This window comes from Mycteria americana, chromosome 2, assembly GCF_035582795.1.
Source record: "Mycteria americana isolate JAX WOST 10 ecotype Jacksonville Zoo and Gardens chromosome 2, USCA_MyAme_1.0, whole genome shotgun sequence".
Lineage (NCBI taxonomy): Eukaryota > Metazoa > Chordata > Aves > Ciconiiformes > Ciconiidae > Mycteria > Mycteria americana.
The window spans coordinates 155379579-155407049 of record NC_134366.1 but is presented as its reverse complement, the minus strand read 5'-3'; the positions used below and the strand labels follow the sequence as shown (position 1 = coordinate 155407049).

Sequence of the window (27471 nt, the reverse complement as noted above, 5' to 3'; positions counted from 1 at the left end):
TACTCTATAATGGTTTTAGGAGAAATTCACCACTTCAGAAATCAAGCTCTATTAAGTTGACCCCACCACAAGAGACAAACCGTCTCTGAGCACTTACTAACGCGCTATACTGGCGCCTTCACCCAGCCCCAGCCCCAGGCACAGGCGGGGCTGGGGGCGCAGGCAGGGCCCTGCCTCATCCCCACAGGACCCCGGCCCCACCACACCGCGCACCCGGCCGGGCCCTACGGCCGCCTCAAGCAAAAAAGCGAAAACCAGCCCAGGATTCAGCTCAGCCATCCCCTCCACACCGACAGAGCAAAAGCCGTAAGCTTCTTGCCGACGCCCCGTTTGCGTCCCTCTGCCAGGCGGCCCCAGACCAGACCGCTCGCACCCACCACAGCAACGATCACCCCACTGCGCAGGCGCCGGTCGCCTCGCCCCCTCCGGCCGGGGAGGCCGGGGCCGCGCATGCGCAGGGGCCGCGCAGGCGCACAGCCCATAAGAGCCGCGGCCGCCCGCTGCCTCCCCGCGCGCCGCTGGGCCCCGCCTTTCTCTTTTCTTTTCCGTCGCCAAGATGGCGGAGTACGACCTGACCACCAAGATCGCGCACTTCTTGGACCGGCACTTGGTCTTCCCGCTGCTGGAGTTCCTTTCTGTCAAGGAGGTACGTGGCTATCCCAGAGGTGGGGGAGCTGGCCCTGCAGCTGGGGGAGCGGAGAAGTGGCAGGCGGCACCACCAGCTGCCGGGGCCGCTCACGGGCCTGGGGCGCGCCCTGACCGTGGCCGTCTCCTTCCTCAGGCGGTGCGCGGCCTGGGCCTGGCCCGTGAGGCGACTCGGAGTTCGCTTCCTAAGGGAGGAGCTTGAGGCTTATGCACCGCGTGGGGAGAGGGCGAGGGAGAGGCGTGTGGGCCTTCCCCGTGAGGGAGGGAGAGCAGGGCCGAGAGGAGGCCTGGGGGAGCCGCTCCTCCTGCAGCGCAGCTCTGCGGGCCGTTCGCTTGCGAGGCAGAGGGGAACTCCTCTTTCCCTTTCCTCGGATTTGGCGTAGTTTCTTTCCCTTCCCTATAATCCGGGGGAGGGAAAAACTCTCGCAGCCCTGGTTCGTTTTTTGCCTACTTTCCGACGGCGTGAGACGGCCCTCCTTATCCCTGTACCTCGTCTGCGGCCCTTGTCACTCGTGCTCCTCCTCAGCTGCGGAGTTGCAGGGCGGTGTTTGGGGTTGCATCAGTGGTAGTGTTGCTAATCAACTTTAAACCGTTGCCATCACGAATTTATGTTTAAACCAAGTGTAAGTCCCTTTTAGTGCTGTCTTTTGTTGGTCTTTTTATATATATTTTTAAGTATATTACTACGAAGAGCCCACTAATGCTTCAGATACTTTAAACTCTCATCTATCAAAACTATCTGAAGCATTCATCTGATCCATTTTAAAATGGAAACAAAACGTGTAAAACTACATAAGTTTCGAATTTAAAATAGATACTATTTTAGGCTTCAGAAATGAACCAGTTAAGCATGCATACATTGAGACAATTTGACCTAACCAGTTTTCATGTCTAGTGTATGGACTTTGCTTGCTGTCTGTCGTCTTAGAGGCACTTCTAGTATTTTGGCATTTGTAAATCAGCTCAAGTTAATTAAACAGTTATTATTGTAGTGTTAATCTTGAACAACATGATGTTCAGAGCTGAATTAAAGTTTTGCAGGATCTGTGTCTGAGATGTCCATAAATGTGGTGTGGTGAATTGTAATACAGCCTTCATGCAAATGTATTTTTGAGGTATACTCTAGTTTAGGCCCCCACCTACATCTTGAAGACCTAACAGCAGTCCACAACTCATGACTAAATTATGGGGTAGGAACTTTAAAAAACAATTTGACAAGTTTAAAAGAACACCATCCAATTACACAAGCTAAACTAAATTTGCTCTTATGCTATAGGCCTAACAACATATTTTAGATTAATCTGTGCTACAATTAAATTATAAGTTTGATCTTGAGTGTATATTTTGAGATCCACTTTAAATTATTTGACTAGTCTGTACTGTTCAGCATGTTATTTTGTGGCAAGTATTCACTACTTCAAAAGAAAAATCTGACCAAGGTTTTATTTATTTTTTAAATATAAATGTTTATACATGTATTTATAAATATATAATTTTCAGAGATTTTTCATATTGGATTTTTTCCTGTGAATTGTAATAGGAATTAGTATTCCTGTTAAAGGAATAGTAATCTGAAATGTATTTGTCTTCTGACTAGTTTTTGAAGTTCCTGGGTTCATAAATAGGAGGAAATTGCTGCTATCTTGCCAAGACCAGAAATGTAGAGAGGCTGTATAGTAAGCACACTAAATGACAGAGCTGTGAGATCTTGCAAAGCTATGAGATTTGATGTTTAAAACTATTTAATTGGACAAAAATCCATAAACAAACTGTACCATAAAGGTAACTACGTAATATGAATTGGAAACTATTTAATAGGAATTAACAGATTTTCTTGAATACCATTTCAGATATACAATGAAAAAGAGTTACTCCAAGGAAAACTGGATCTCCTTAGTGACACCAACATGGTGGATTTTGCTATGGATGTGTACAAAAATCTTTATTCTGATGAAATTCCACATGGTAAGCTGCTCATTTAGAAGTAAAATTTGTTTTACAACCTTTGTATCTAAAATAATAAATAGCTAGCGGTAATTTGCTTGTTGCACTCAAAAACTAGAATACTGTTTATCTTGGGCCTTAACGAAAGGATGTGCAATACTGAAACAAATAGACCAAACGCAAACTTCCCAGGATTAGGGGATTCTATCAGGAACTTAGTCTTTGAGTGATGTCTGAAGTATTTCAATGCTAATTTGGACATTTCTAGCACTTTAAGGGTATAGCCTAATAGATTTGCACTTATTTTTCATCTGTCAAATTAAACACTTGCACAGTGATTTGGGGTCACTAAACTTTTTCTTTAAAGCATCCAGTATTAAGGCTAGATTTCCATTGTAAGTAATTCTGTTAATCTGACTGTCCATGGTTGATGTTTAGACTTTGAGGAGATACAGAAGTTTTTGAAAATGTGTGTTTTGCTCACTTCTGTCACCATATAAATTGCTGTTTCTCTAGAAGAAAAGAAATTATAATTAATATTCTCATAAAGAACGTGAAATGTAATCTCTTACTCTCTTATCCATGATTTTGGAAACTTTCCTATTTACTTCTTACATTTCCTGAGGAGTGTTTTGGGAGGGGGAGAAAATTAGCCTATCTTGCTGTCTCTAATTTCTGTCCTTCATGGTTGGTTTTGTGTGGTTGTTAGGGTTTTCTTTTTCCCCCTATTGTTGTTTCTTTTTTCTGGGTTGTGTTTTGTTTTGGTGGTTTGGTTTTGTGTTTTTTATTTTCCTTCCTGACCCTAGTCTTTGAATATACACTTTCTTCCTATTTTTCCATCTTTTTTTCATTTTGTGGAATTCTTTGCCTTTTCCTAAACTAGTGGGACTACAGTCTGCCTTGCCTGCAGCTTAGGAGGAAAAGATTCAGGTGCTTTTGCATAGTCAGGTACAAGATGGAGCTGTTCTTCTGCCTCTGGGTCTTACTCTTTCCAGGCTCTTTAAACTGCAGAGTTGGCAGTTAGCCTCTTCAGAAATACATTGAGAAGTGATAGACTTAGGGACCTTGGATTCAAGGTTTTGACCAAATCTTTGATATGCTAGCATTAGATGTTGTTGTTTATGGGTGTATATGCAGTGATGCATGAGACTGATAACAAATAACACAAACCAGAGGTTTTCACTTTTGTAATCAAAGAAATAGTTGTAACGATAGCTTCACCTCTAGGTTGCTTATCAGTTCTACTGTTTAAAAAAGTCAGACTGTCTCAGGGCTGTAAAAATCTCAAAGCCGAATAGGTTTTCCTCTTTCTTTCCTTGCTCCAGCAAGGAAGAAGAATATAATTTTTATCAGTAGTAAATAAGTAGTAAAATCCTGAAGTAGTAAGCAGCACAAGAAATAGCAATCCTAGCACACTTTCACAAAGTAACTAGTCTAATGTCTTTAATATTCTGATTACAGCCACTTATTTAAGCAGGTTGCTAAGTGTATAATTTCATAAGGTCATAGCTGCAAGTAAGTTGAATGAATTTGGTCACTGGAAGAGCTCTGCCTTCATATAGTCCAATAATTTCCACACTTGTAATGTTTTATACTCTTTTCAAACATCTTTAAGATTTTATGTCATCAGTTTGGCAGGATTTTTTTTGTATGATGACTTACTGTTGTTTGATCTGTGGCTTTTATTCAACAGTATAAAATTAACATAAGCAGAGGTAGTACTTTCACATGGAGTCAGGGTGCTTGCTTGTACATCTTTCTATGAAAAGGTCTTGACTTAGTCTGAGATCTTTCTGGTATGTGTCATCTTCATGTATCAACACTTATCAGAATGTATGTACAGACAGGTTCTTTTTATTTGTGGAATTACTGGCTTCGTTAGAATTTTACACTGATTTTTTTTTTTAAGACCTCACTGGTTTAAGTACTCAAAGCTAAGTTCACTTACACTGTTATACTTAGAAGCGTCCCTGCACAATTTATAGTTGCTTTTGTCTTGTCTTCCATGACATTAACTTACAATTACACAGCCAGGAGATGTCACAGGAAAACATTTTTGTACTCTCTTAGTAAGTCAACTGAATGTGTTTTCTTTCATCTGTTTCCCCTTCCTCTTTTATAATATCAAGATTCATCTGAAGTTGGAGATAATTTCTCCTTATTGGAACACTTCCTATCAGGCAAGTCATTCTTAGATTTAGGTTGGGTCACCGTTATGGTGTTAGCCAATTTGGGCCTCCTTTACAAATATATATGTAGTCAAATCATTAAAGGAGTGCCTAATAGGTTCACTGTGGCATTGAGTGTCCTGGTGTGTGGCTCGGTTTCCACGATTTCCCGCATACTGTTCTCTCCTGGGATTTGGTCTTGGCTTCTCTGATGCCATATGTTTCTTGGCTCATATAGCCAGTCTCAGGGTGCTACTGTTTTTTCTTTAGGTTTTTTTTTTTTAAGCATATAGGTTTTTTTGAATTTTATTTAAGTGTTCATTTTATTGCACTGGTACCACTTGGTGAGGAAGTTTGGGTCTATGTAAAATAATTACCCTAAACCTGATAAATCTATTTCCTAACAATTTTTCACAAAAGGTTTAATGTTCTAATTAAGCGTGCACAGTGTTCCAAAACATAATTTTGCAGATTGAGCTGCTTTAAATTCTTCCTGTTTTTCAGATAATTGTCAGATAAATATTCTAAAAATGTGCTTTCAGAACTTGGTCAGTTAGAGGAAAATCAATCCTATTGGTATCATAGCATTGTTTACTTTTTTCCAAGTTTATTTGGAATAAGTGAACTTTAAAAGTTTTTTCTCCCTTAGTGGAAGCCTGAAGATACCTTGTCTAATACAGACTCTGCTCCAGCTATACCTGCTCTTTAGTGGCTTGATTAGAACTCCACACAGGAGGAAAGGAACCAAATGTTAGAAGCTTTTTATTAATTTAATGAATTGTTAGATACCTCTGGTTTTCTGACTTGACTGAGAGGGCAAGTGAGGTAGGAATTGGGAAGACATGTTCAAATGTGCTGTCAGCACCTGTAATTACAGGCAGGTTTCTGTAAAAACTTAAGGCATTACATTAAAATATTTTTTGTTTGTGTGTGTAGCTTTGCGTGAGAAGAGAACAACTGTTGTTGCACAGCTGAAGCAGCTTCAAGCTGAAACTGAACCTATTGTCAAGATGTTTGAGGATCCAGAGACGACAAGGCAAATGCAGTCCACTAGGTAATTTCTAACATAATTTCTCAGGAGAGCTTGTTGGTACCTCTTGGGTGTTGATGATAGGAATGCTCTCTGTGTAGAGGCTGCAAAGAAAGACTTTTTTATTTCCAGCCAATATTTAAGTAGTGCTTGTGGTCAGGTAATTGAAATTGCTGGACACAATTTACTCTTTTCAGTGCTTTTACTTGCTGTGGATAAGGCATCTCTGTTGTTCTTCATGTTCATGAATCAACTCGGGACAAGTGACAGTCATCATTCAGTGTGGTCAAATCACAGCCGAGATTGGTTTTGGGGAGGTTGTGGGGGCTTTTGTTTGTTTGTTTTTTGAGAGGGGGTTGTTTGGGGGTTTTTGAGGGGAAATATGGCCTGAAACAATTCAGATTGTCTTTTCTAGGAGACCGTCTGCCCTCTCTCCCTTTTCTACCTTCCACAGAGGATTATGGAGTGCTATCTTTCTTAGTCTGGGAGACCTGGTGGATAAGCATCCTTTCAGCCTCGTAGCATGTATTTCTTTCAGGAGTCCTGTCCTTCCCCCTTTACCGTCCTTCACCCCCCAAACTGGCCAACTTGTTGGTGTAAGATAGTGCTCATAATAACCTTTTTAAGACATACCCAATTTCTTCTCACTTTGCTTAAGGGAATAATTAAATTTGTCTGCACATTATATCCAAGGACTGTGAGAGTTTTCTTATGATTAAGCCTGAGTTGGGCCCTGTAGGAAAAAGTTCAACTGCAGTCATTGAGGAAGTAACTGTGCAGCTTCAACAGAGGGGTGGGTAGGTAGTTGTTTAGCATAAATTACTGCTTGTTGTCTTTACATAGGAAGCATTGTTATTACTGTTGTAGATGTGTCTAACCAACTCTGGAAGATTAATTAGACACACCTGCTCTAAGATTTCAAATAGAGCATACTACATCAGATAGAGCACCTATGGCTTGACTTGAATTTGAAGGTGAAGCCTGTACTTGGATTTATTGTTGGCAGGCTTTATGCATCTACTGATACAGAAGACTGTAACATTGGTTCTGGAATTTTCTCAGAAAAACACTGAATGCACAAACTTTTTTCTCCCCCCCCCCCCCCCCCCCAGGTTTGCAGAAATCTTCTTGATGAGGTGTATCTTTGTTTGGGAGCAACTGCCCCTGAAGAAAATGGGTCCCTGAAAGGGGAGGAACTTGATTAGAGTTTTCTCCTTGTTTCAAGTGCAGATTATCTTCCTTTTTTTCCTTCCCTCTCTTAGCCCAACTTGTTGAGAAACCTAATAATCAACCCTTATAATTATCAGATAATTATATTAAGATAATTGTCAGATAATTATATTAAGAAAAGGAATTACATTTGCTTATGATTTGGGTGGTTATGCAAAGCGAGGAGCCACTCGACAGCTTTTGGAAGTATAGTTTTGAAAGTGAAAGGCCCAATTGCCATTAGGTAATTGCTTTGATGTTATTAACTGGGACTATCTTAAAGAAAAGACTGCCTGATACTACCACTCTATTCAAATCTAATTGAATTCTGATACATATATGGAGATCTTGTTCAATTCTTGCTTTGCCTTTAGCCAGTTTTTATCATAATATTTGGCCTAGAAAAAAAATGACCTTGTTGCAATTCTAAGTACTAGCATTTCTTGGGAAATGTATTCTGTTACTTGACCTTTGATTCACAGAAGTTGGTCAGTAGTACTTACTCCAAATCAGAAACACCGTGTTTGGAAGCAAGAGATATGATCAAAAAATGCATGGGATAGAACTTGCCTAATGCTATAAAATATTAGCCCTGCTACTCACATGCAGCAAACTTTGTTTCAGAACTGGTACATCATTTTTGTTTTTAAAATGTCTGAAAACTTCGCAGCTCAGAAATACTGGTTTTGGTTATTGGCTCGACAGAAATTCTAATCCAGATTGTTGGGGTTATACAGTAATGGGGAGTATCAGGCTGAAAGTTGTCAATCGATCTAGACCCAAGTGGCATGCTTTAGATAGTAGAAAGCAACTTCTGATTCTTTGACTTTTGTGAATTTCTGCTGGTGATTTGGATTCTCTATCAAATTTAGAGCTGCATGTTATCACAGCTTTAGATCATGGTTTTTGATCCATAACAGTGCTATTTGGAACATCAAAGTCTGGGAAATGGTAGATGATGTGTAAAGGAGACTTTGCAAGTGGAAGATCTTTCACAAATAAGCCAGAACTTGTCACTTCTTTTCTCTGTGCATCTGGTGGAGGACATTGACTTTAAAATTTTAGAGGAATAGTCAGTATTTCTCATCCCTGAAGTATGTTCCACTGGAAGAAACCCATGAGATTATTTCATTGCTTCCATAAGTATTACTGGGGATTGTCGTTCTTGGCTACCTTGGCAATGTACCATTTCTCTGTACAGTCTTATACCATAAGTTCTAGTTAAACAAACTCACAGCTTTGCAGTCAGTTGATTTCAGAGTAAATGGGGACGCTTTCCCTTGCATACACTTTCACTGTATCTTTGTCCCAAGAGGAATTTATAGCTTGATGCTCTCCTTTTCAATTAAATCTTGGGTATGTGTTCTATCAAATATGATAGTTCCATGAATTGACCAAGTCATCTTTACCACATGATTGACTGAAGTGTGAATCTACAGAATAGATGAAGTGGAAGATAGCTGCAGGTATAAAAGCATGCCCGGGGGGGGGGGGGGCTGGAGAATAGAAAAAACGTCATTAATTCTTTCTGTATTGTAGAAGGGCAGTCCATACAATCAAAGTGCCAAATTGAAAATACTTTTCTTTCATTTGTGAATATGAATTCAACTATGTATATGAATTAAACTGTGTTTCTTGTTGCCAGATGATTGCAGCAGAGTTTGAATGGAATTCTTATTGCATTGAAAAGCTGATGTGCTAAAATTTTACTCTAAGAGCTGATCAAGATCCATTGTGGAGACTGGATAAAAAAAATTATTCACTAAGTTAACTATTGTTCAAAAATAGCTATCTAAAGTCCTGTGGTCATTAATGTGTGACTTACTGGTGGTACATAATTTCATGCTTGCCTACTGGAGGCTTGAACTTTCCTTTGATCTAGATAATACTGCTTGTCCTTTTATTATCCATGTTGAATTAAAAAAAAAAGCTTCAGAAATGTGATCATGAGTGAATTAAATGTTTAGAACTTAATAAGTATGATTATTTTTTTTGTAGTTTTGCATTCTGCAGGCATTTGCTCTGGTAGACGTATTCTTGCTAACCACTGTGTCCCAGCACTAACAGTGGGACAAGTTTCCTTTCTAATTCTATTTTACTTTAGTCTTTGCCATTTTTTTTCCTGTCTCCTGTTAAACTCAAACTGGTTGGCTAGAGCAACTGCTGTGGAATTGGAACATGAGAGTGGGAAGAGCTCGAAGTCAGAATTTAACTTTCATACTGAAAGCTAAGGATGCCATCAAATTTAAAACAACCTCCCACCCTTTCTTAATGCTAGGTATTGTTGCAGGTGGCATTCTTTATTTAAAATTATAGTAATTTTTAAGATTTTGAAATTTCATGACATTTTAGGAGTAGTTGGCTCACTATTTCTGCAGTTGCTTTTGCACAACAAGTGGAGGAGTATCACTTTAAACTTATACTCTATTTGGGTATTTTAGTTTTAACAGCTAAAAGTTGTGTTGCGTAGTGTGTTGCATGGTGACAATTGGTTTGTTTTGTAAAAACAGTGGTATTTTTCTTTTTATTATAGGGATGGTCGGATGCTGTTTGACTATTTAGCTGAGAAGCATGGTGTAAGTGTTTTAATTCTTCTATCTGTCTGAATTCAATTCTAAATATCTCTACCCAACCTCCCTCACAGCCAACAGCTTTGACCAATCATGGGCTAGCATTTCAGCCCATCTCATGTCAATGTAGCTAATAGGCAGAATTCCTGATGCTAACATTTTTTTATTTGAATGCCTTTTGAATTTTTAATTTTCATACAAACAAAAATAAAGCTGGAACTTAATGTTAGCTGCATCCTTGTAACTAAGATGTGCTTTACTTTGTAATACAGAATTTCACCTTTTTTCCAGTATTGGTATAATCTTTAATTTGTGGCATGGATTAAGAGTATAATAGTTTTCTATTGTCTTTCCTATGCACAATGTCTTTCAAAGAACCTAAAGACTTCAAAGGTTACTTTACTATTAAAATTGGCTTGTAACAGCATGTTTCTTTTTTTTCTAGTGAAGAAAAGCTTTTTTTGTATTCCTTTTCAGTTTAGGCAGGAGTACCTAGATACACTCTACAGGTATGCAAAATTCCAGTATGAATGTGGTAATTACTCAGGAGCTGCAGAATATCTCTACTTCTTTAGGGTTCTGGTAAGTTTTGGGTGTTTGGTTTTGGGTTTTGGTTTGTGGTTTGTTTGCTTCTTTCAATGAAATACTTTGACCAGTAAGTTGTTTATATTAATTCTTAAAATACAATACTTTTAGCTTTTTTGAGACAATTGCTGTGCACTGATGAAAAGTTGAAAATAATTGTTAATAATCATCACTGACTATTATTGTCCAGCAATTGTGTTATTTTCATGCTGAATTCAGAGATGTCCTTCAAACTTGTAGGTCTTGTGGTAACATTTAATTATGGAATACTACTTCTTTCCTCACTGTAAATGTATCCTGGAAAAAAATTAAACAAACAAAAAAAAAACAAACAGTAAAACGAATACTTGTTTTTGTCCACAGATGTAAGCAGCAGTAGGGAAAAGCTTGCAGGTGGATTGAATGTAATTGGTGATAATAGTGAACTACCAGCTTCTTATGTGAACTCTCATCTGTCTTCTCTTGAATTTTGTGATGGATTTAAGAGTATAAGTCATCTGCCTAGGAAATGTAAACGGCTTAAATGAGAATTGTAGAACCAGATCCATCATCTCTGCAGCAACTCTCTTCATGTTGTTGTAATTGATGTCATTGGTGGGAGTGAATTTTGAGAATGAAGATTTAGTGTCTTGTAAGAATCTCAACACAGTAATTTTATTGTTGGTGGTCAGTGAATGTGCCATTTTACTAACAAATGGAGATTTAAGTTAACTGCTTGAAAATCCAGATACTGTAGCTAAAACAGCTGCAGTATTGAAAGTCAGTTATTATGAATAGCTAACTGTAATTATGTGATTTGGAACCAGCACAGTGTGTATGAACATCCTCAACTAAAAGTATCTGCTAAATTGGCACCTTGGTTGCCGGGAGGATAATGACTTCTAAACTGTGTATCCCTTGTGAATGTGTGGAGTGATTGCTGAAAATACATAGTGTTTCATGTCATTGTTTCTTGCTGTCTAATCTTGTTTCTAGTCCCATCTAAAAATATCCTTAACTTTCTGAAATACTGCTAGAGTAAATAACAATAATTCCTGTAATTGACTATAATTAAAGAAGCAAAATTGGGAAATGTATCTTTAATCAGAATAGGGTTTAAAGTAGGAATGAGTTGAACTCTTAGTCTAAATGTTGATGATGAAGCTGGCTTTCAGTGTTATAGGTACATTCCATGTGCTGAGAGGGGAAGTAAAAGTTACGTATGTAGGTTTGTGGGCAGCTGTCCTTAATTCTTCATGCTTTAATTCTGGGCTTAGCATTATGTTCTTATATGTCAAATAACTCATTTGAAAAAGTGAAGTACTGTGTTTGTGCTGGTAATGGCTTGGTATAGGACTTTTGTTACTAATTCTGAGGGGAGGAGATTTGTTTAAAGTTCTGTGGGATGAAACATAACCTATGAAAGAACTATTGTAACTGATCTGAGAACAGAATTTGACACTGTGAATGACCTAGTGTAATTCATTCCTGTATAAAACTAACACAGCTTGACCTTAGGACTACCCTTCCAGGAAATAGATTCACTACTGCAAAGTTGCAGTTTTACTGGACATTTCTGTAAGAAGTATACTTTTTGGCACTGCATTAGCAGAAAGAACTTTGAGTACTAGGTTTTTTAAGGTGGTCACTTACTGTCATGAGTTTTTAAAACCTACTTTGTAATAACCTTGTTTTAGTAGTTTAGAAACATTTTTATATTTTGTGTTTATAAAAAAAAAAAAGGAATCTGTGTCATCTGGTGCTTGGCCATTTCTTTTTTTTTTTAATGTAAACTGCAGCACCATGGAGCTTTGTCTTACTTTGACAGGATTTTCTAGTTTCTACTTCAGAAGCTTTACTGCTGTTTTTATTTCCGTACCTAAATTGCTTTTTTAAAAAAGCAAAGTACTACATTTGGAAGGATAGGACTGTGCAAATTTGGTATCTTGTAAATCAAAAATAACTGCCAGAAAATATTTTTCTTATTTTTTAAAATAAATAATAATTTTTTAAAAACCTACAAGTATGACTTTGTTGTTGTTGAAAATAGGTTCCAGCAACAGACAGAAATGCTTTGAGTTCTCTGTGGGGAAAACTGGCATCTGAAATTCTGATGCAGAATTGGGATGCAGCCATGGAAGATCTCACAAGACTAAAGGAGACAATAGATAATAATGTAAGTAAAATCTTGGTCATGTTATTAAAGGTGAGAGGTTAGAGGTGTTAGTATTCAAGTTTTGCTATGAATCACTTGCAGTCTTGTTTAGGAGTAGTTTACCACCTTTTCACTAGGCACTTTCTTAATAATAGTGGAAGAGTTGAAGGGTGCTCCTGAAGAAATAGTGAAGCATCCTTCTTCAAATTACTTGCTGCCCTCTTACCACATTTGAAAATGTAGCTGAGCACTTTTAAGATATTTCCAATAAACAAAAAAACTAGTCTCAAGGATGAGTTTGAGGGCGCAAGGTATCATTGTGTGAAATTGTTTGCTGCTTAAATTTCAGGGAGTTGTACTATTCATTTTCTGTAAAGAATAAAATGCATGTAACTAAACTATACTCTTCTCACATGAAAATAACACTTCTGACAGAAAATGCAAGACAGCTTGTTTTTGGAAATAGTTTTCAGCCAATTCAGCTTCCTCACCAGCTCCTGAGTTGAGATGAGCACCAAGAACATGAAGTGAAAGAGTGGGGCTGCAGTACTAATTCAGAGCAACTGAAGTGATTAAGGACCTTTCAGTCTTCCTCTCTGCTCATGGGGCTGCAATGGCCATATCTGAAATGTGATAGTGTTACTCTCCTGAACCAGAATGTTGAAAAGGTGTTTGGTGTTTGTGTGTGTCCCTGCCCCACCCCCCCAATCATTCTTTATCTATGTGGCAGATAACTAGTGTTAATAAATTTTCTTCTCTAACTCTCTCATCTTTATGAACCTATATGGTTATAATAGACTATTAAATTTGACTTCTTTGTTAGACTGCAAGATTGTCTAGGATAGAATCATAGTAGTTAGTTGTCATGCTCTTTGGAGTGATTATTACTTGCTATGTCAGTTCATTCTCAACATGGTGCTTTGCAATCTGTTTGAAGTGCTGCTGAAATCTGGAGCTAATACAGATACTTGGGGCTGAATCTGTGTTTGTGCATTATCAGCTGGTTTAAATGAAGATAGTTGAAGTCTTATTTCTTGGCTGAAAGTGATTGCGGTGTTTCATCATTGTCTGAGAGTGTATGGCAAAAAAGGTCTTCTGAGGCTTTAGAAAGGAAGAAAAACTGAAAAGCTAGAGAAGCCAAGTAGTTCCTCAGATCACATCTGAAGAGGGAATACAAGAAGCGAAATTCAGGATTAAAAAGGGAAGTAATAACTTATGTTAGTATGGTGGTCTTTGGAGAACTAAAATCTATGCTCTTGCCATAACCGAATACAAATTTTGGCAAACAATTTGGAATATAGTATTGGAGAATTTATCTTGGTTATAACTTTCAGCAGATTTATCTTTAACAGATGACAGGTTAAAAAGCTGGAAGTCAAACTCTGCCTGAGAGTGGTAAGAGCTAAGAGGAGCCAGTGGAAAATCACAAATTTTTGAACAATTACAGGTTTCCATGCATTAGTATTCATGCAAACTTTCTGTGTTTTATTTGACTTAAACCAATGTTATGTTTTCTTTTAGTCTGTCAGCTCTCCGCTGCAGTCTCTTCAGCAAAGAACATGGCTCATCCACTGGTCTTTGTTTGTGTTTTTTAATCATCCTAAAGGGAGAGACAATATCATTGACCTTTTTCTCTATCAACCACAGTAAGTTGTGTTGTGCTATGTTGGGGTCTTTAAATCAACATGAAGGCAGATGATGAATATGCAAGCTTGTCGAACATTTTTCAGCCTGAAGCTGTTTCAGAAGTTCTAATGATATTGATGCTTTGAATATTTTTTTCCCAAGCCTTTTTTCAAATTTTTGTTTATAATCTGCTTTTCTTCATGGTTATACTTCCCCTTCAAGGAGAAGGGGCAGTGAAGTAGGAAGAACTGGCTCTTTTTTTCTGGTCCTTGGTGGGGGCAGAATAACTGGTTTTGCTACATTACCAACTCCTATTGTATTGTTCTATTTTGATTTTACAAAACCTATTTAAGAAGGGTTCTTGAGGAAAATCTGAGAATAAAAATGAAAATTGAAACACTAGAGCCATTTGTGAGAGGACTGACTTCTTGTATGTAGATCTAGGAGTCTAGAACAGCTTAACACTGAGAAATTAGTTATAAGCTTTGCTCTCCTTCCAGTAGGTGGTTGGAGATAATGTATTAGAATAGTACTAAAGAAAAGCAGTTGAATTTTTTGCATGATGATCCCAGTAGACTGGTAATTTGTAGTAGGCTTTTTTGCCTTCTTTTTGTTTCATAGTGTATGTGTTGGTTTGTTTTTTTAATTGTAATTTATACTTCTCGCTTGTAGATATGGACTGAGTTACTGGACAGTTGAGCCAGGAAAGTTGCAGGCTCGTATGACAATATGAAAAAGGAATTCCTGTGTTTCTGTGTGCCCGTGCAAACCCCTTTTGTGAAATCAGTTTAGCTGACAGCTTAGGCCAGCGTTGACCTGAACTTAGCATATGGACTGGTTTTTTTGCAGTGCTAGCCCCTTTTCTTCTTTCCCTAGCACGCTGCTGCCTTCTCTTCCCCTTGCTTCCCTCCCTTCTCCCCCTGTCCCAAAAAGATGATCACAAGGTTAACAAAAATAAATCATCCTTCTATATTTGAATAAATGGTCAGTCATAAGCCCTGGTATTGTATTGCATAAAAGGTGCATAAGCTATTTATCATGAATACTGTTTTGATGCAAAATTGCATTATCTGAGCTTTAGCTGTATTTTTGCTTTTTAGGTATCTCAATGCAATTCAGACAATGTGCCCACATATCCTCAGATACCTGACTACTGCAGTCATAACAAATAAGGATGTTCGAAAACGTAGACAAGTGCTGAAAGATCTAGTCAAGGTTATTCAGCAGGTAAGGACTGAAATATCTTATATTTTCTGTCCTTTCTTAAGGAGACATCATACTAAATTTCTTCTAATGGTATGTCTGGTTTAGGACACGTTTTGGTGCTCACTTTCTCTCATTGAACTAATTTTTCACTGTGCAGTAAAATGCATGTCAGTCAGTGGGAAGACAGAATAATTTTTTTCCTCCTTTCATGTTGATGCGAAATGAGTAAAATAGAATATTTGCTCAACTTTGCTGTTCTATCTGTACTTTTAAATGTAGAAAATTCAGTGAGATGTGTGAAATGGCTTTAGATCTGATTCTTCTTCTTCAGCCATCCCTACAAGAGTTGTTGGTTGAATAAGGGATCTTGTTTGCATTTCAAAACCACTGAACTGTGTGCATTGTTTTGTGTTCATGATGTTTTCTTGAAAATGCTTCTGTTGTCACAGTTATGTAAGGTTGTAGACATGGACAAGAGCAATAAAAGAATTGTGCTTGATAGCAATCAAAGGGGTTATGGCAAAGATTATCTGAAATCAGCGTGCAACTTGTATGCAAGCCATCATGCTTCAAACACTTTTAATGATAATACATGTATTGCGAATAATAAATTATGATATATATGTGACAGTGCAGTTATTACAGGCTAGCAATCAATTATATCCACTCAAGCATTGATGGAACTACCTACGCAAAGCACAGTCAATGCAAAGATCAAATTTTAAGCATATCTTAATCTGGTTTTAGGCATTAGTGTTCACAAAAGAAGTAGCATAAGAAGCTATAAACTAGTTGGAGTGTTAAGACTTACCTCTTATCTTAAGCTAAAACCTGACTTTAGCATTGAACTTCTAATGTAATATGAACTTCTAATATTTGAAGTAAAGTAACATTTTACAACTTTTGCTTTCGTTTTATCTTGTACAATTGTTATGAATAAAAAAAAGGATCACTAGGGTGTTCCTTTTGAAAATACCAACTCTGTTGGCTTTGGTTTTGAAATATCTGATAAGAGGCTTATTTCTTAGTACTATTCTACTCTGTATGGTTCATTATATTAAATCATAAAGTGGTAGAGGTTTACAGATTTGAAAGTGGATCAGACAAGATCACTAGCGATTTGTCTATGTAGGAAAAACAAAGCACTGAATGAAGCGATTTGTCAAATGTAGTGTGGTAGGCTGATTACTAGCAATTAGAGATTGCTAATACTTGCAATACATTTGCAAGTATTGAACTGATAGGTAAGCAGTTTGTTCATCTCTGTTAAATTTCAAAGGTGATTGATCCAAGACTGTTCTGCATAGTGGATGTTAATTACGTGGTTAACAAGTACAATTTTGATGTAAAAATCCTTTACCTATAAAACTGAATTTTAAACCTAAAAGACTGTAAATACAGTTCTTTGGGGAAGGAAAAATAACTTTGATCCAGAGAAAAAAAAATCTCTCTTAGTAATTCCCTTAATCTGCTGATCTTATTTGTATGCTAAAGCAGATACTGACAGATACTGAGTTAAGCTATATTAAAATGTGCATTAGAGACTTATCAGAGGGTGTTTAATTACATCTTAATTTACACAGATGTATATAGATCTAGTATTGTTCCTGCCTTGTAGTTGAGAAAGTTGAGTAATTCCTGTAATGCCAAAATAAATTCAGGTATTTTGTATATAGAAAGTAGCATTATTTGTGTTAACTATGTTGCCTGTGTAAATCGAATGATCATTCAATTTGAATTATGAAGGATTTAGTGTTGGACTACTCTTTGAAATCAGAATTTAGGAAGACTATCTGTTCTACCATATTTTAAGAAAGTTGGAGGTTTGATACAGAACCAGCTCTAGTCTCTGACACTTTTCTAACCCAAAGATTGCAGCACTAAATGCTGAAGGTGAAACTAGACTTCTGGTTGTTTAACCAGACTATTGGGGGGGAAAAAGAGTGCATTTATGCAGCTTTTATAAGAGGAATTGTGAAGTTTAACTTAATATTTTTTTTTAAGGTGATGTATGGACTTGTTTCCAATATTAGATTTTGGTTGAAGACTATAAGGAATACTCGAGTGACCTTGTGGCCTTGATTCTACTGTTGTTCCTAATTTTTTTTGACAGGAGTCTTACACATACAGGGACCCTATCACAGAGTTTGTGGAATGCTTGTACGTTAATTTCGATTTTGATGGTGCACAGAAGAAGCTGAGAGAGTGTGAAACAGTAAGGTTTATAACATTTATAAGACTTTTCTTCCTTTACTTAAAGATCTCTAAAATTCACAACGGCCAGCCAAATTCTTTGAAGTGATGTTTGATTCCATTGCCAGTGTTCTCTGAGTTTTAATTCCCGGTTGGGGTGGGGGGGTTGGTGTGTTGGGTGTTTTGGTTTTGGTTGGGTTTTTTTGACAACTCATTTTGTAATACTTAAGACTTACTGGTAAGAATATAGCTTTAAAATTATATTTAAGCAGCTCCTAGAAGAAGGGAGTAGGTAATCGTGCATTTGGCTGAGCTTCAGCTTTTCCATTAGTGTTTGAGAAGTGCTTGAAGAAAAGCTTGGATTTACCTTCTGTTCTGAAAGATACTGCATCCTGGAATTGTAGCGGTGAAAAGTAATGTGAAATAACATTAGGATAGTTAAATACATATTCTTGGAAAATTCTTTGTTAACCTACTACCAACAGTTGAAGATACTGAACACTTGGGTTGACTAATGTAAAAGTTAAGTATTTCTAATAGCTGAACACTAGTACCAATTCTTATACTCTCTGGTTTGGCTTTCCTTTCATGAGTATTAGTTACCTAATTGGGTAAATCAGAAGGCTTATCATCTTCACTGCATAGGGGTGGTGGTCCTGTAATCTGAACTTTATAGGAACACTGGCACTACTAAGTAAACTGGTTTGCATGGTAAGAAGAATGCTGATCAAATTGCAGAGTGAGAGAAGAATCCAATATGAGGGGGGAGATAAATTTGCTGTGTTAGGGGGTTCTTCAGTAGAATTATGACAGCAGTAGACCTTGTTCTCTTCTTGAGTCAGACCTCAGTGATCATGTTAGCATGTGATTTTAATTTAGCAAGCTGCAGAACAATGAAAATTTCTGCTAAATCTGTAGCTTTTTTTCCACATCTTGTAATATACCAAGAACTGTTTTTAGCTGAATTCATCACTAATCTTACTTATTGACGGTGTCTACCAGTAAATTACTACTTCCATGTTTGTTCTCAGTGTTCCTTTTCTCCTTACACTTGCAGGTGCTTGTGAATGACTTCTTCTTAGTGGCGTGCCTTGAGGACTTCATTGAGAATGCTCGTCTCTTTATATTTGAGACTTTTTGTCGCATCCATCAATGTATCAGCATTGGGTAAGATAACTTCTTAATACAGCAGTTCAGAAAAATCCGTCATGGATGACAGTTTGACAGTGTAAACTTTAGTAGTAAAATATTCAGTCATCAGATAAAATAAAAATCACTAACTAAAGTCTGATTAGATAGTTGTCTTTCTAGTTTTATTGCTCTAAATTACAACAAACATATTTTAAAGCTGAATTCTTGTGGTTAACTTAAAAACAACCTCTCTCTACCACCCCCAGCTCCCCAGACAAACAGTGCTTTCAAGCTAAAACTTTCTCATGGTGTCAAGTGAGATCTCTACTGGATTTAATGGGAACTTTCATATCCATACTGAAGTCCAGGTGTCTTAATTTGGAGCTCAATTCCACACATATTGGTATAGAGTGGTAATATTAAGTAAATACAAACTGCAAATACAGCAATTGCTCAAACTTACTTATATTTAGTAGATATAGATACCTGCATCTGTCTTATAGGTATGTTCTTTGAAAATTATTAGAATTGTATTGCTTTTTTCATTAATTAAAATAGAAAACAGTAGATCTTATTCCCTGTGGCACAGAGTGATCTGTCTGTAAGAAAATGTTCTTATTAGCAAGGGTGTCTGTTGTTTACTCAAATTAATTTTGTAAAAGCAGACTTTTCAAATGGATCAGCTTCGATGCCTCTATTGTAAAAACTAAGCAGGAAGATGGTTATGTATGCTTGAGATCCCTTTCCATTTGGCCTTTGCCCCTGTTCCCCATATTTCCACTTCCCTTAAATTAAAAAGGAAAAAAAGTGAAGTGAAAAACTCTGAATGCTATAAAAATCTCAATGGTAGAGAACAGTGCAGAGATCCTTGAGACAGCAGAAATCAAGGCTGTTAAATCAATCAAGTTCAATGGAGTCTTGTTACCAGCTTGCATCCAGAGCAAATGTGTGCATCTGGTCCTCTGAGGAAGCGATTTAATGCTGCTTGATTTCAAAAGAAAAGAACTTGAGAGAAAATTGTCTTAGTTTTGCAAGCTTATTGAAAGCATTGCTTTTTTTTTTTTCCATGGATAGGTATAGTTGGAGAAAGGACAAAGATTCTTATTGCTTTTAATCTCTGTTCACTGGCTGACACATTTGTCTTCAATACATTTGGAAAATATTTTTTTTTAACCTTTGTATCAGCTTAAAATAGTCTGACTTCAATGTAAAAGGCAAACAGTGAATCTGAGCATTTTAATCAGCTGTGGTGTATCATGTTTTAAGCATAGTCGTAATAGTCAATGAACTAGATGCTGTGAACAAAACTTTTCCTTACTTAATGTTCATTTTTATAAGGGGGCTAATACTTTATCTAAAATCACTTTAAGCAGAGTACTGCACACTTAAGGATGAAGGGGTTTTGAATAAGTATTTGGAAGAAAAAGTGTAACTAAAGTTCTCTTAGGGATGAGTTTCTGGGGAATATAAAACCCAATAGTGTCTTGCTATTCCCTATAAATGGTTTTTAGTACTGTGAATACTGCACATATTCCAGCACAAGTTTTCAATGAAACTAGATGTTTAAGCTTTTTTAACTAAAGACTAGATGTCTTCCTAAGAAGTCTGCTTCTCTGATCTGGCTCCAGTCAATGAGCAGAGTCCGGAGGATATATCTTAAGTATTGTTCAAGTCTCTCTGTCAAAAGATACCGATAAACTGTGGGTAATATACCAGTGGTTCATTACAGCAAAAATAGCAAGCTTTATTTAACAAATCAAGGTTTATGGTAGGTGGTTGTCGCTTATTTAGTGTTTATTACTTATTTTGCAGTTCATATTTTTTGTGCCATATGTGGTATTTCAACTCCCAAGTACGATAGAAAATATTGTAGTTGGCTCTCCTTGTTATGTATAATTCATAAGTATAGGTAGCAGTGTCTTTATTTTATAAGCATTGTGGTGTGTTCTGAGGCGGATAAGGGACTTTGAGTTGAGACGTGTATTTCAGATTGACATGGATATTCCTACCATGTATCACTTCAGGTGATATCATGTGGAATCAATCATCAGTAATGAGAGTCTTTTCAGTAGGTCATTGTGTTTAAATGATGGATGCAAGCCTTAAATTTATGCACAAGCTGTAACAGTCATTAGATTTGGGCTTACTAAGTGGGGCGCATAAGTATTTCCTAGTGAATTTTGGACTTGTTTTTGAAGAAATTAGCCAGTCAAAATGCTTTTAATTAAACGTTTGACTGAGGCATAGTTCTTGCATTTTCTTGTCCACAAGTGATTTCCACTGCTATTCCTGGAGTTGAAAACTAGTTGGTTGTACCACAGTGCTTGATAAGTACTGTTTAACTATTCAGGACAAATTTGAAAACAATTAGTGGGAAATCTGCTATTCCTTATGTTAAATGGAAAATAGATGGCTCATTTTATGTGTTGTGTGGTTTTTTTTTTTAACTACTTACATCTGTTAGGCAGCTGACATTTTTCCAAAGGATGTAGTTGCTTTATCAGTTGTAACTTAAAATTTATATGTTCTGAATCATCCTGCAATTAGTTTACTGTTTGAAATATCATGTTTAGTAGGGAGTAATAGATGAAATTAATTCAGAATGTGTTTTGGTTTGTTTGATATGCCTGTATTTAATTGAAGAGCTGAATATGCTTCATTCTTCTTTTCTATATGTTTTTCTTCTCTGCACAGTACAAGATAGGCTTGTTTACTGAATTCCACACATCTTCATATTTGAACTTGCCTTTTAAGCAAAGGAGAACTTAAATAACACTTGCCCTAGCATGACCCAAATAAGTGAATCTCCTTATAAAACAGAGGGACAGGAATAATCTTAAGAACTATTTTTGAAACTACTGTTGGGCAACTACCCTTTGAAATCACCTGTAACTTGAAATGGTAGACAGTATTATTTAAATATTAATAAAATTATTTCATTATAATTCACTAAGTTTTATTGGATTATTGTGGGAGTTTTTATAAACAATAGTAATCTGGAGTAAAGCTTTTCTTTGCTTCTGTTCCTTAGTATTAATGGCGTTTAATATGTATTTGTAAATCTGAATGTGTCACTATTATTTGAACTGTTAAACTTGTATGGGGCTAAGCTGTAGTTGGTATCTCTTGGGAGTATTAGATACCTATTTTAACAGTGTGATAGGAGAATAGTGGTGTTTGTTACATAACTAATCAGGATAGATCTTCAGTGCATTTGCTCTGGAAGGATAGAGAATGCGCCCCCCCACCCCGCCCCCCCACCCCACCCCCCCATATGTGTTGCTTTACCAGGCAAGCACCTCCATGTTATGCATCCAGGCACTTTGGGTGGTGCTGGCTGCTTCAGTGTAGCCTGCAAGGAGACCCTGAAATGGAATCCAGTTGCTACAAGTGCTGGAATAAGGTCACTTTTTGTGTCAAAGTTGTGATAATGTTTTAGATTTTTTTAATACAGTATCTTTGTTTCACTGAAAGATAGCTGTTACTTGATAACTTTGGTTATTTTGTATTAAAATTTAAATCCATGTAAATCTCAAAGTAGAAGTTGAGATAAAGTAGGGTTTTATATACCTTTTTACCCTGTCATTTTCATTCTACGCCTTGTAAGTTTTCCAAATGCATGTGCAGGAAAAAATACCTGTACAGAGGTGTGTTATTTCTGTCATGTAACTGCATATATGCTATATGTTTGTTCATATAACTTTTTTTTTTAATTTAAAAAAGGCCACCTCTGAAGAAGCTGAGCTAGTAAAATTTAGACATAATAGGAAAAGGTAGAATTATCTGCTAGGTGATATAAAGCACTTCATAGTTTCTGGCTTGGAATGACTCTAGAAGCCTGTACCCACTTCCCCTCCAAGTACACAGGGACTTTAAGTTACGGAAAAAGCAAAATATAGGTACTGTAGGTTGGAAGGGACCTCTGGAAGTAATCTGGTTTAATCCTCTGCACCCAATTACAACTCTAAGCAGGATCCACTGCAGTATTCCATTATGCTACTTAAGGCCCTGTCTAGTTGATTCTTGACTATCTCCAAGGATGGAGGTTCCACACTTTAATCCCAAAAGTATGTTGCTTAATCCCCAGTGTAGTGGCAGTAACCATTCTTGTGGTCATCTGGAGGAGGAGTTACTTTATCTGAATTCTGTTGGTGCTTCTAAAAGAGACGTGAGAATTCCCCTAACAGACACACATCCCACCCCATGTTCTTTCAGTTTGAAATTTCTTTGGTTTCAAGTCAGGTGCTTAGCATCACTGATTCAAAGGTAGTAAAGCAATTTGTAGCTTCTTCCTGTAGCAATTCCTGTCTTATTCTGCCTAGGTGATTGATAATTCTACAAAAATTTACATCCCTGATGTCTTGTCTATTCTGTTGTCTGCCTTAAGTCGCTACAATTGCTAATTCAACCATGGATTAACAGTTCTAATGGAACAGTAGCAACTGTGGCTGGATTTTACTTCCCCTTGCTTTGTGAAACTCCAGATATTTTGTTGCCTGTTGTGTTGTTTCACTGCCGTGAGTTCAGTATAAGTCCAGGATTTTAAGTTACTTTTTTTTTTCTATTCACCTCACTTCATGTTTGTCTGTGACAAAAATGGAATTTACTTTTATAGTTTGGAGAAGGGTGAGAGATCAAGAACATATAGGAGGGAAGACTGTATAGAGAAGACTATATAGATAGTCTAGCTAGGTAGATGAGCTACTAATTGATATAAAGTATCTGCTTGACACTAACAATCATCAAGAGGGAAATCACTCTTTCAGGTGGAAAAAAATATGTTTAAGCAAAATACTGTAAAATGCTGGGAAACTGACCTCCTGTGCAACTCAGCGTAGCCAGCTGGCTTTTTGGTCATGTCTGTAGCCCTTACCTCATGTTTGTTACCTTAGTCTGAAAGCTGATGGAAGAATGAGCGTTACAAATGTCCTGTATGAGCCAACTGCCAGCAGGAAGCTAAAGGAGTTGGCTGGAAAGCCATGGGAAACACCATCAGAAGGAATTACTCCTGGACAAGAGTGCTTGTTTCATTAAGAATTTTCCTTTCTCTGTCCTCCCCCACCATCCCTCCTTGAAATTACAAGAAGTCTGAGCATAGTGTATCTGTGGCATCTTCTATACCAAAAACTGTCTCATGGCTTTTGTTCCTTAAACTTCACCCTGAAGTTTCTTGCAAAATGAGCTACTGAGACACGCTTTCCTAGACCTAGACTTTAGATTAATCTAAACTTTTGTGACTGCTGGCTGGATTTAAATAAGAGTAAAAGCAATTCAGTTGTTCTCTTTATAATGATGGTTGCTGATTTATGTTGTGGTGAGATTACTTAATTGACAGTTTTCCAAAGAATGTTAATGTAGGCAAGGTTTAATAGGAATATATAAAAATTGTGCAGGTCGAGATTTAAGTGGAATATGTAGTTCAGAACATGTAAGTATATACTTTCAGGATGTGAATTCCTTATTCACAATGTCCCAGTGTAAAGCAGTGGGGGTGGGAGATGTGCAGGAGTGGATGTATGTAAGCTTTAAAGTAATTTCAGCCAAATGACAGTATGCTTCCCAGATTTGTGGTATTTATTGAATATAAGTTTTGGGCTGTGCCAAACTTTGTGTGTGTTTAACTTGTATTCCATAGTCCCTAGTCATGTATACCAACATCAGAGGGATTCTGTTTCACCTTTTGATAAGTCTGTTATCTTTTAGTATGTTGGCAGATAAACTAAACATGACTCCTGAAGAAGCGGAAAGATGGATTGTCAATCTAATTCGAAATGCACGATTAGATGCCAAATTGGATTCAAAGCTGGTAAGTAAGACTGTATAGATTGATTCAAGTGAATTTGTTGAGCTTTTCATTAAGTTTCTTTTACCTTATTCAGCAACAGTGAATTCAAATTCCTGCTGTGGTTTTTTTTTTTTTTTTATTTGCCCATAAAGTGTAGTGGACTTCATTTATTCTGTTTTGATCCTGTGTGTAAGGTGATTTGTGAAAGCTCTGAAAGCAGAGCATTAAATTAAAGGCATATGCATTCGGAGTGATAAATTTTCTTTCTTTCCTGTATTTTAGGGCCATGTAGTCATGGGCAACAATGCAGTCTCACCTTATCAACAAGTGATTGAAAAGACCAAAAGCCTGTCTTTTCGTAGTCAAATGTTGGCTATGAACATTGAGAAGAAATTGAATCAGAGTGGTAGATCTGAGGTTGGTATAAGTTACACTTTTCTGAATTCCTGCTGTCTTTTTTTTTTTTTTGGTGAGATACATTTAAGTGTAATTCTTAACCTGTTCCTTAATTCATCAGATGTACCTACTTCTAGTTCTCACAGTAGGAATTAAATTGGGAAAGGTTTATTTTCTTATGCTGAGCATTAGAGAGTGATTCTTGTTTTCTTCTCACCTCTCTCCTCATCACTAGGTATTCTTTTTTGTTGTTTAACTAGGAGTGTTTCTGTAATTTCATTCTCTTCTTCCTTCAAATGGTCTCCTTTACTGCCTGAAAAGGGCTAATTTTGAAGGGTGGCATTTATTAAAGTAGTTGTATTTTTTTCAAGTGGGTTGTACTTGAAAAGTATCTGTAGGTATATATACAGTATTGAGAGAAGAATGAATGATGCTGAAGACTGAAACATGAAGGAGGAATGCAAAACCCTAACTGTTAAACCTGTCTCATGTAGTACTAGAGAATATAATTAGGTCAGCCAGAGGCTTAAGTAGAACTAGTGAAAATAAGGAAGTTGGCAAGATCCTCTGGTTTTGCATCTGTCCATGTCGCAATATGGGAAGTTTTGTGAGGGAGAACAACAGTGTAAGATGGATGGCTCTGAGGTCCACTGAGGACCCAGCCATACATACTTAAAACAAACAAACAAAAAAACCCCACTAAACCACATGTTAAAAGAACTTACAAAATATTAAAAGTTTTATTGGGCTTCTTCACTGCTTGGCTGAAATAGTGATGGAAATTGGACAAGCAGTGGTGCGTTAGTTTATTCCATTAAAGGGAAGTCATGTGAAACTTATGTGATATTATTTTCTTTTAAAAATATAGCTGCCAAATTATTTTTATATTTATTTTGGAATCTTCTAGAACTTTTCCTTTTTGAAACTACTAGCTTGGGGGACTCAGGCTGTGCAACTTAATTACAGCATGTATTTCTGCTATATCAACAGTTGCTTTGAACTTACAGGGTATCCTTCACTAATTAACAATATTCCCACTTCATAGCCATATATCAGTATTATTAATTTTTTTAATCATGTCTCATAAATTTCAGTAACCAACAGATAATATAGTAATTTCTTTTCTACTAATCCTTTTTTTTTTTTTTTTTTTTAGGCACCTAACTGGGCTACTCAAGACTCTGGCTTCTATTGAAACGTTTCTGCAGAGGGGGGAAAAATCAGTTTTAATTTGACTAAAAAGCACATAAATATGTAAATTTTTTGAGAAAAGGTAATTATGTATTCCATCTAACATTATTTGAATAAAATTGGCTTATTTTAACAGTGTGCATCTCTCTAACTTAAATAGTTAAATACTTAATTATGTTATGTAGGCGCTTTTTTAGCATAATGGTGTTCTGAAGCATTTGGGATCACAGTTTGCCAAATTTAAAACGTCAGTTCTGTTAGATTTGTACCAAAGGATGCTATTGCTCTCAGAGCTGTCTGAGTTTGGAAGTGAGGAATTACAGTTAGTTATTATCTATTGCAAATGTTGCATTTAAAAAATTAAAAGTGGATGGTACAAACAAATGGATCCCCACTGAACTTCAGGCCAAAACAGAAAAAGATTTTGTGCTTCCATGTTTTTCTTTGTTTGTCACAGAAGAAGCTTGGTAGAGTGAAGGCATGTGTAGCCTACACCTTTTATGAAACCTAACATAATCTACGTGCAGAATAATTTGGGTAGACCTGTGTGCTCATGTTTCAGAATCTTTCCTGTTCGAGGTCTCATTTATTTTAATCTTGCCTAGTCTTGGAAAGCTTCTGGAGTAGAGCTTTTTGTTTTGGGGGGGAAAAGCCTTTCAAAAGGTCTGGCTAACGAGCTGGGTATGGTTTAAAGCTTTTTATTTTGAAATCTGAAGTTCTTAAGATTCATGAAGCAACATGACCCTGTATTGTTTGACTATTGTAATTTGAAGGGTTTTTTTAAGTTTCTGGGGTTTTTTTTCAGCCAGTGTTTCATACTTCAGTGGGTTTCCTTAGCACCTTTGCACTGCAGAATATATCATAGCACCTCTAAGCCACAAAATCCAAGATCCTGTTTAGGGTTCTGTGAAGTATAATGACTGATCAGTGAGGTGAATGTGAATATTGGAAAGGAAGAGACACTATATCTGCATACAGTTTTGCATTTAAGGTTGAGGGGAAGAATTAATGACTGACCTTCACCTTATTCCAACCATGTACCTTTTTCCCTCTTTGCTCCTAAAGTTCTGGAACTCATCTACCTGTGAAAAAGTTATTTTAACTCACCAGCTCTCCTGCTTACTGTCTGCAATTACATGTTAGCTGGGAAACACTCACAGGAGCTGATTTGTCCATGAAGATAGCAGGTGTCTTTCTTCAGAAGTGATTTTTTCAAGGCAGGCTTTTATCTTTACCCTCCTGTGTCTAATCCCATCCTCTCTCTTATACCAAACTTGGGGAGGAGGGAGTAGCCCATATGCTGGAGCACAGGGTTGCAAGTCAGGGGAACTGCAGCAGGCTGGAGGAGTTGACTGATGGGAACATCTTGAAGTTCAGCAAAGCCAAGCGTGGAGTCTTCCATCTGGGATGCATAACCTCATGTAGCAATGCAGAGGGGTCATGGACTAAATGGAAAGCAGCTTTCCAGAAAAGGACTTGGGGATATGGTGGACAGCAAGGTGAACACAATCATAGGATCATTAAGGTTGGAAAAGACCTCTAGGGTCATCTAGTCTAACTGTCAACCCCACACTTCCATGCCTAATAAACTATGTCCTGAAGTGCCACATCTACATGTTTTTTGAACTCGTTCAGGGAGGGTGACTCTACCACCTCTC

At 37.1% G+C, this 27471-nt stretch overlaps 1 protein-coding gene and 1 long non-coding RNA gene across 2 annotated transcripts in view; one reads left to right on the top strand and one right to left on the bottom strand.

Annotated features, from left to right (window-relative positions):
* The window catches only part of LOC142406824 (uncharacterized), a 292658-nt gene that overhangs the window by 42089 nt on the left and 223098 nt on the right, over positions 1 to 27471 (bottom strand). The gene's annotated exons all lie outside the window — the stretch shown is intronic.
* EIF3E (eukaryotic translation initiation factor 3 subunit E) lies at positions 489 to 25946 on the top strand. The gene is made up of 13 exons (XM_075495135.1): positions 489 to 646; positions 2496 to 2610; positions 5694 to 5811; positions 9530 to 9572; positions 10044 to 10148; positions 12181 to 12306; positions 13807 to 13931; positions 15012 to 15138; positions 17231 to 17332; positions 18368 to 18477; positions 24145 to 24247; positions 24509 to 24643; positions 25779 to 25946. Exons 1-13 carry the CDS (start codon positions 557 to 559, stop codon positions 25815 to 25817), a joined length of 1338 nt encoding a protein of 445 aa, XP_075351250.1. The 5' UTR covers positions 489 to 556; the 3' UTR covers positions 25818 to 25946.